The 9,308-nt window shown below is 47.3% G+C and overlaps 1 protein-coding gene across 1 annotated transcript in view; it reads left to right on the top strand.

The window, feature by feature from the left end:
• The window catches only part of LOC108790035 (peroxidasin homolog), a 36,171-nt gene that overhangs the window by 3,714 nt on the left and 23,149 nt on the right, over positions 1-9,308 (top strand). Inside the window, exons 2-7 of the mRNA XM_018560212.1 lie at positions 4,660-4,731; positions 5,363-5,434; positions 6,956-7,027; positions 7,340-7,411; positions 7,491-7,562; positions 9,040-9,209. Coding sequence (XP_018415714.1) covers positions 4,660-4,731; positions 5,363-5,434; positions 6,956-7,027; positions 7,340-7,411; positions 7,491-7,562; positions 9,040-9,209 — 530 coding nt within the window. The remainder of the gene's footprint in view (positions 1-4,659; positions 4,732-5,362; positions 5,435-6,955; positions 7,028-7,339; positions 7,412-7,490; positions 7,563-9,039; positions 9,210-9,308) is intronic.

Raw genomic sequence — 9,308 nt, 5'->3', positions numbered from 1 at the left:
CGTACAGATAAGACTTTAGGAAAGAATAACATATAACATTTCTGCACATTTTGTCATTTGCATCACTTTTCTTACATATAGTGCATGGTATTGCAGTACGCCATGCTGCGCTGCACGCCTACTGGGAGGGGTGCCATTCCAATGAACGGCAATGCACCTAGCACACAATACTGCATGCTGGGTGTGCTGTGCTGTAGCGTGTGTATTTTTCCATTTTAACCTGCAGCCACTGTCATTTTCTAAAACTGTTAAAAAAAATCCAATTCAGTGTGGAAACCTGGAGTGTCTCCTCCTGGTTCTGTGATTGGCCCACTGATTTTCTGCACAAAGTAAACATTGTAGGCATCCCTCGCAATAGGAATTTCAGTTTTGGGCAAGATACTCCCTAAGGGCCAGTTCACACCAGTCACAGTGTGTCCCGGCCCGGAACGCACTGGAGCACATTGTGGCCAACACGCTTTGTTGCGGGGCGGGAGGGGGCGCGGCGGTGCATTGAAGTAAATGGCATCGCAGCCACAATGCGATAGGCCGCATGGGAACGCGTGGCACATCAATGCCTGAATTCCGGTGCGGTCCGGGCAGAAAAATAGTGCTTGCAGCGTTTTTTCTGACCGGACCGCAGGCATTGATGTGCCTTGCGTTCTAGTGCGGCCGGAGGGCGTGGCTACGGTGCCATTAAGTTCAGTGCACCACCACGCCCCCTCCCGCCCCAAAACAAAGTGAGCCGGCTGCAATGCGATCTAGTGCATTCCGGCCCCAATTGGCTGGTTTAAACTAGCCCTAAGGGGTTAATTATTACGAAGGGCCCATTCACACCACATCCAGATCATCTCCAGACCAGAGCAGTTTGTTTCCGGACCCAAAATGCATCTTAATGTATCCCTATGCTTTTTCTGGCCTCTGTTCACACCAGCGCAGTCCGTTCCAGACCAGACCAGAAAAATACTGCATGTCTCATTTTTTCTGGTCTGGAATGCACTCGAACTGCGGCAGGTTCGCACCATTTTCTGGACCAGATCTGGTCTGGAAAATGGTGGGGTCCTGCCCTAAAGGGAAGCCAACACTGCAACCTTGCAACCTATCTCATTAGAACACAGAAGGTGCACCAGGAAGCAGTCTGGAGAGAACAAGGTGGGACAAACGGCTTCTTCTTCAGAACATAGACAGGTAGAAATCTGAAACGTTTCTTGCAATCCTTCCAATGTACATCGATCACCAAGAGGGGAATTTTCTTATCAGCAAAAGGGTCAGTTACGGATATTCAGGGCAATTTACAAAGACCGGTGCCAAGTTTGAACAAAGACAGTTTCTTATATCTATGAGAAGCAGACTAAATATCCTCAGATTCACACACGTGGTACAGATACCTGGGTGAATCTGAAACTGACAGAACCGGTGCCATTGCAATATCTACTGGCTAGAAATCCTTTTACAGAACTTCTATTGTCAGCAGAAATGAAATCAATTCTAATGACACAAATGATTATTATTTGCTATAATGTAGAAGATCAATAAACAGGTATTTTCATCATATCCGTCAGACACAAATATAAATGAAGCATTAAATAGAAGCCATCGGTACATATTTCTTTTACAAATGTTCAATATTCACCCCATGATCATTATATGAATCCGGCAAGTGTGTCTGCGTGTCATCAGGCTGCAGCTTCCTGAAGAGCTAGGTGAATCTGACTTCCAGCTGTGACTGATTATAAGAACGAAAACACGTCTTTAGTGATAGTGAACAGGTAACATGGAGCTGAATGATTCCAGATTTCTGGAGTCACTGTCATTGGGGATTCCCCTGATTGTGATTCTGAGTTGCCCTATAGTAATATTTAATGACCTGTGGATTGGGCTGGTAGATCTCTTATTTTTCCTCCCTTCATTTAGGGTTCGTTCACACCGTAGCGTTGTGTTAATTGCATGATGCTGTGAAGGGAATTTATCAAAACTGGAGCAGACAAAAACTGGAGCAGCTGTGCACGGCGACCAATCAGCTTCTCTCTTTCATTTTCCTTTCTTAACTGAACAAACTGAAGAGAGAAGCTGATTGGTCGCCGTGCACAGCTGCTCCAGAGTTTGTCTGCTCCAGTTTTGATAAATTCTCCCCTGTGTGTTTAATGCATCATACTAATGGCACCCCAACTCACTTCCAGGCGGTCATGCATTGCAGTGCATGCACTACTATTACTCAACACACGGGAAATACCGCATGTTGTGCTGTTGGGGTGCCATTCAAATAAAACGGCAATGCACCTAGTGCAAGGTAAAGCATACTAGGTGCACAATGCGCGCATGATGTACTCATGGTTGCAATGCCTTGCAGGCTCTAATGGTCCAATGTACAGGAGGGGAGTGCAGAGGGTATGACAGGGGGCAGTATGTATGGGAGAGGAGTGTGGAGAGTATGACAGGGGGCAGTATGTACAGGAGAGGAGTGCAGATGGTATGACAGGGGGCAGTATGTACAGGAGAGGAGTGCCGAGGGTACGGCAGAGAGCAGTATGTACAGGAGAGGAGTGCAGAGGGTACGGCAGTGGACAGTATGTACAGGAGAGGGATGCAGAGGGTATGACACGGGGCAGTATGTACAGGAGAGGAGTGCAGAGGGTACGGCAGTGGGCAGTATGTACAGGAGAGGAGTGCAGAGGGTATGACAGGGGGCAGTATGTACAGGAGAGGAGTGCCGAGGGTACGGCAGTGGGCAGTATGTACAGGAGAGGAGTGCAGAGGGTACGGCAGGGGGCAGTATGTACAGGAGAGGAGTGTAGAGGGTACGGCAGTTGAAAATTATTAACAGGAGAGGAGTGTGGAGGGTATGACAGAGGGCATTATGTACAGGAGAGGAGTGCAGAGGGTACGGCAGTAGGCATTATGTACAGGAGAGGAGTGCAGAGGGTACGGCAGTGGGCATTATTTACAGGAGAGGAGTGCAGAGGGTACGGCAGTAGGCATTATGTGCAGGAGAGGAGTGCAGAGGGTACGGCAGTGGGCATTATTTACAGTAGAGGAGTGCAGAGGGTAAGGCAGTGGGCAGTATGTACAGGAGAGGAGTGCCGAGGGTATGACAGGGGGCAGTATGTACAGGAGAGGAGTGCCGAGGGTACGGCAGTGGGCAGTATGTACAGGAGAGGAGTGCAGAGGGTACGGCAGGGGGCAGTATGTGCAGGAGAGAAGTACAAAAAGAGGCAGTATGTACAGTAGAGGAGTGTGGAGGTTATGACAGAGGGCAGTATGTACAGGAGAGGAGTGTGGGGGGTATGACAGAGGGCATTATGTACAGTAGAGGAGTGCAGAGGGTATAACAGAGGGCAGTATGTACAGGAGAGGAGTGCAGAGGGTATGACAGAGGGCAGTATGTACAGGAGAGGAGTGTGGAGGGTATGACAGAGGGCAGTATGTACAGGAGAGGGTATGACAGAGGGCAGTATGGATGCACAGGAGAGGAGTGTGGGGGATATGACAGGGGGCAGTATGTACAGGAGAGGAGTGTGGAGGGTATGACGGGGCAGTATGTACAGGAGAGGAGTGTGGAGGGTATGACAGAGGGCAGTATGGATGTACAGTAGAGGAGTGCAGAGGGTACGTCAGTTTGTACAGGAGAGGAGTGTGGAGGATACAAAAGCGGGCAATATGTACAGGAGAAGAGTGCAGAGGGTATAGCAGTGGGCAGTATGTACAGGAGAGGAGTGCAGAGAGTACACCATCAGACAATGTCTTGAAACATACACATATTCATTCACAATGTTTGAATCTCTCTTACATAAAGCGTCTTGTAGCGTGCTGTCTGTTTTTTTCTCTGACCTTCTGTGCACAGCTTTTTGCTGCCAGTGTTTGGTGCTGCTAGGAAAGAATAGATGGAGTTCTTTATCGGTGATGTCACTGAATGTTTTCATGTTTCGCACGCAGCCCTATTATGCACAATGAGGATGGAGTGTGTGTTCCGCAGTGTGTCCAGCATGGCAGGATTCCAGGAACAGTTTATTCTGTGTGGATTGAGGTGAACCCCAGCTGGACACCTCACACACTCTATCCAAAACTAAAAGAAAAATAGTTTTATCTTGAATATACTGGCAGGACAAACCCCACTAAGCTCTGTCCACCAATAAATTGGAGGTGGTCACTAGTGCCTGAAAAGCATTGCCAGGGTATATATTGGCTGTGGTAAAGGTGCCCTGGGCACTGTGGGAGGATCACTGGTATAAGCTGCCCAGTGTTGGCCACCATTGACCATCTAATGGTCCTGACTGGACTGGAGTTAGGTCCTTAAAGAGAACCTGTCATATGGGAATTGTAATTAAAAACAGGAGCTGAGTATACTGAGGAAATGCTTTATCCTGCCTGCAGCAGACTGATGGTATCATCTCAGCCTAGGCAGGGTCACTGACTGATGCCCACGTTACTGACCAGCCCACTTTATCGATTTAAGGAGTGACTACAGACAGAGTTCAGATCACCAGGTATTGGAGGTAGGTTTGGTGCACAGGTAAGTAGTGATCCCTACTTTATACAGGGAGGTGAAACAGAGGGTATGCATGGTATTTCAGTGCTACCAAGGTCACAGTGATGGTGTACACTAAACCACTGTTCAGAAACCTACAGTTTATATCATACAGGGCAGCGCCATATAATCCTTTCTGACTTTTCTCTCCACAGGGACCTGAGATTTAACCGTATCCGAGAGGTCAGTTCTGAAGCCCTCCAGAAGCTGCCCAACCTTCACACTCTGTAAGGCTATGCTGATGTTCTTACTCTTTAAATGGACAGGAGGTAGGATTGTGTGTGCCCTTGTGGACAGGATTCGGGGTATTACCAGCCAGGCCTGTTACACTCTTCTGAGAAAGGGTGGGCTTTGCTTCTGGGTGCTCCTCGAAATCAATTGCTTGCCCTTGGACTCAAATGCGAAAACTAGATGGAAAGGGAAGGCCGTAGTGTTCGCCGATGCTTCAGATTTTTTTCTGAAATGCGATTGGAATAGAGATTATACAGAGCCAGATTATTGAAAGACCGGATTAAAGCATGTGTGGTCTTATGTCGGAATATGAATATTCCATCTTTGTTTTAAAGTCAGCTGAACCTTGCTATGCGAAAGGACCTCTTATCTAGGCGGCTGGGGGAATGTATCTTGAGCTGGCGGCACATAGGAGAGCACATGCTTCATGCCACACCTATAATTAGGGTGCAAAATGAATCAATAACATTCTCAAGCCCCCCTCCCTCAAGCAGAGTTGAACAACCCCCTCTGTAGGGTAATTTGTGTTGTTTAATAGGGACATTTGTAATGTATTTAGACTGAGAATATTAGTACTGGGCTGTATTGTCATTGCTTTACATGATTTCTTATTTTTGCTTATTGCAGGTTGCTGAACAACAACCGTATCCAGCAGCTCTCTCGGAAACCATTTGAGAAACTGGAAAATTTGAAGCATCTGTCAGTCAGACCTGTTCACTGGTTCTTCCCTCTCCTCTGCTTTCCCCTTTACTAGTATCCCTATTAAGACATTTCTGATTAGGTTTAACTGTAGTGGCTTCATATGATACATCATGCCAGTTTCTATAGGTACAGCATTGTGTATTGTGCTTTGGGATGAGCCAAATTGATAGTTGTGATGGCCCCCATCCTACCCATCCCATCCTTCTTGTCATATCCTCTCCTGGTTTCCCTCCTTCTACCCGATTCCCTGGCTTTCTCTCCGTATAGTCATATCCTCTCCTGGTTTTTCCCCTTCCACCTGATTCCCTGACTTCCTCTCCGTATGTCATATCCTCTCCTGGTTTTCCCCCTTCCACCTGATTCCCTGACTTCCTCTCCTAGTTATATCCCCTCCTGATTTTCCTTCTTTTACCCTGGTCCGTATCTTCCTCTCCATGCTATCCTTCTAGTCATATCCTCTCCTGGTTTTCCTCCTACCCGATTCCCTGACTTCCTCTCCTAGTTATATCCCCTCCTGGTTTTCCTTCTTTTACCCTGGTCCCTATCTTCCTCTCCATGCTATCCTTCTAGTCATATTCTCTCCTGGTTTCCCTCCTACCCAATTCCCTGACTTCCTCTCCTAGTTATATCCCCTCCTGGTTTTCCTTCTTTTACCCTGGTCCCTATCTTCCTCTCCATGCTATCCTTCTAGTCATATCCTCTCCTGGTTTTCCTCCTTCTACCCGATTCCCTGATTTTCTCTCCTTCTAGTCATATCCTCCTTGTTTTTTCTCCTTCTACCCGATTCCCTGACATTCTCTCCATCTAGTTATTTCCTTTCCTTATTTTACCCCGGTCTCTGTCTTCCTCTCCATGCTATCTTTTTTGTCATGTCTTCTCCTGGTTTTCCTCATTCCACCCAGTTCCCTGACTTTTTCTCATTCTAGTCATATGTTCTCCTGGTTATCCTCAGGTCTCTGACTCCATTTACCTGCTAACCTTGTAGTCATTATGTCGTTATATCTAAATCTGTGGCTTCTTTTCTCCTCATTATTCCCTTATCCCTGGCTCTCGTTCCTTGCTGTCCATGTATTCACATTCTCTCCTGTTCACCCTTCTCCCTGCATCCCTGGTTCCTGATTCATCATACATTATATACATTATAGGTCATTATACCCAGACCTCTAGCTCCTTCTGCCTTCCATTCTCCCTATTACCTGGCCCATCCTTCCTTACTGTCCTTCTTCCCTATTCCTTCCCTGTTTTTTTCTCCTTCTGCCTATGCCCTTTGGCTTTTAATTTAAATCTCTTGTCCTTCACCTCCCCATTTTTCTACCTCTAGTACCCCGGATCTTATCAACATTGTCCTCTTTCTCACTAAGGTCCGTGGCCTCTATCACGCCCTCTTCATCCATGTCAACACCTATTACTGCATCCTACTCTGTGTCCCCTTGTTTATTGTCTTTCCTGCAGACATCATTCTTCCCACCGATGACCATGTATCCAGACTCACTCTTCATTCTTTATGTTTTCTTGCAGATACCTGTACAAGAATGAAATTCGCACCTTACAGAGCAATGCCTTCCATGGGCTGGGCTCACTGGAACAGCTGTGAGTATAGCAGACAGCACCGTATCAACAATTGATTGTCAATAATTCTTACTCTCAGGAGATTGGTGGCTGAAAAAGTTGAACACATTGGTAACTAAGGCCTAAATGGTTCCCACAATAATGCAGTGAAAGATGAAATCACTTTGGGTCACCAATCTTTCAGTGTTCCTCAATAATATTCTTAGCCAGTTATACTTGTGCATTAAGAAACACATCCATGCATTTCGTAATTTTGCTGCTGTCGTAGCCTGGTAGATGTGTTGCTGTCAGTTCACCCAGCTCATCCTCTGTATTTGTCTTCCTCTCCATCAGGTATCTCCACTTCAACCACCTGGAGACTCTGGATGCCGACACGTTCGGGGATCTGCCAAAGCTGGAGAGACTGTAAGTGATGGCAGCGGCTCAGGGCTTGTGAATTATTTCATGAACTTGGCTCCATGTGAATGTCCCGTTGCCTCCGCAGGTTCCTGCACAATAACCGGATCTCCAGGATTCAGCCAGGGACCTTCTCTCAGCTGCCATCACTGACCCGTCTGTAAGTTGATTGTTTTTTGCCCCAAAAGTGTGCATTGTAATGGGCGACTCTGCCGCAAATGCTAAATAGTAGCATTGAAATGTGTTTAGAACAGGCTCTCAAACATTTCCTGTGCTCCTGTGATTCTCCCTACCCTAGCTGTACTATACACTTCTAGTGCCTGCAGTTATACAAATGTGCCACTGCACCGCACCCTTTACCATACTGCTGCCACCTGCCCTGTGCTTCCTTCAGACTGGAAGCTCACCTAAGCAGCTCTCACCCCTCTTATCAACATACATGCCATCGCCAGACAAAGTTTACAGTTGAACTCCAGGCACAAACATTTTCATTGAAATATATTCTACAATATCCATAAAGACTAGAAAACCACTTACCTAATGCTAAAAGTAGCATTGACATAGTCACTGTGCTGTACATAGCCTGTGCAGAGACCAGATCTGTAGGAGGGACCCAGCAGGCCCCACCCACTAATGATAACTACAGGAGGGGGGCGGAGACAAGACCAGTCACCTTGCAGAAGGACAGAGAGCAGCAGTGATCAGTCTTTATTACAGGAGGGGGTGGAGACAAGACTAGTCACCCTGCACAAGGAGAGAGAGAGCAGCAGTGATCAGTCTTTATTACAGGAGGGGGTGGAGACAAGACTAGTCACCCTGCACAAGGAGAGAGAGAGCAGCAGTGATCAGTCTTTATTACAGGAGGGGGGGCGGAGACAAGACCAGTCACCCTGCACAAGAAGAGAGAGAGCAGCAGTGATCGGTCTTTATTACAGGAGGGGGGTGGAGACAAGACCAGTCACCCTGCACAAGGAGAGAGAACAGTAGTGGCCAGTCTTTATTACAGGAGGGGGGTGGAGACAAGACCAGTCACCCTGCACAAGGAGAGAGAGCCGCAGTGACCGGTCTTTATTACAGGAGTGGTGGAGACAAGACTAGTCACCCTGCACAAGGAGATAGAGAGCAGTGAGCGGTCTTTATTACAGGAGGGGTGGAGACAAGACCAGTCACCCTGCACAAGGAGATAGAGCAGCAGTGACTGGTCTTTATTACAGGAGGGGGGTGGAGACAAGACCAGTCACCCTGCACAAGGACAGAGAGCAGTAGTGACCGGTGTTTATTACATGAGGGGGCGGAGACAAGACCAGTCACCCTGCACAAAGAAAGAGAGCAGCGCAGTGAGTGGTCTTTATTACAGGAAGTGTCGCACTGGATTACTGCACAGATCTGGAAGAAATACACAAAGCTCACCAAGATTCAAGGAAGAATACACATGGATACAGATATTTGCTTGTTCCTGAATTCAGCTTTAAATGTCATCTTGTATGTGGCAGCATAAGGACAGCTGAAAGAAAGAGATTTCACAAATGAATGCTGGACTTGAATAGAGACCGAGTGTCTGTCCCTGGAGTTCTTTAATAGCTACCCGCATCCAACCAGAAAGTATTTTTATAGTTTGTGTCTCTGTGTGTGTCCAGGCGCCTGGACTCCAACCCCTTGGTGTGCGACTGTGAGCTGGTGTGGCTGGGGGACCTCCTGAAGAAGTTCACAGAGAGGAGCAGCACGCTGACGGCTGCCACGTGCGAACATCCAACGCATTTGCGAGCAAAGTCTGTGAGCTCCCTCCCTGCGGATCAGTTTAACTGCGGTGAGCTGAGGGTTTGGGATATTACACATTGACATTGTCTTTTTCCTTTAATTGGAGTATATGAAGGATTTGATTTTCATAATGAGGGCAAGAAACCCT

The sequence above is a fragment of the Nanorana parkeri genome, unplaced genomic scaffold, assembly GCF_000935625.1.
Source record: "Nanorana parkeri isolate BGI_ZX_2015 unplaced genomic scaffold, ASM93562v1 scaffold17, whole genome shotgun sequence".
Classification (NCBI taxonomy): domain Eukaryota; kingdom Metazoa; phylum Chordata; class Amphibia; order Anura; family Dicroglossidae; genus Nanorana; species Nanorana parkeri.
Note: the sequence above shows the minus strand (reverse complement) of the source record. Positions and strands in the feature narration are given on the sequence as shown.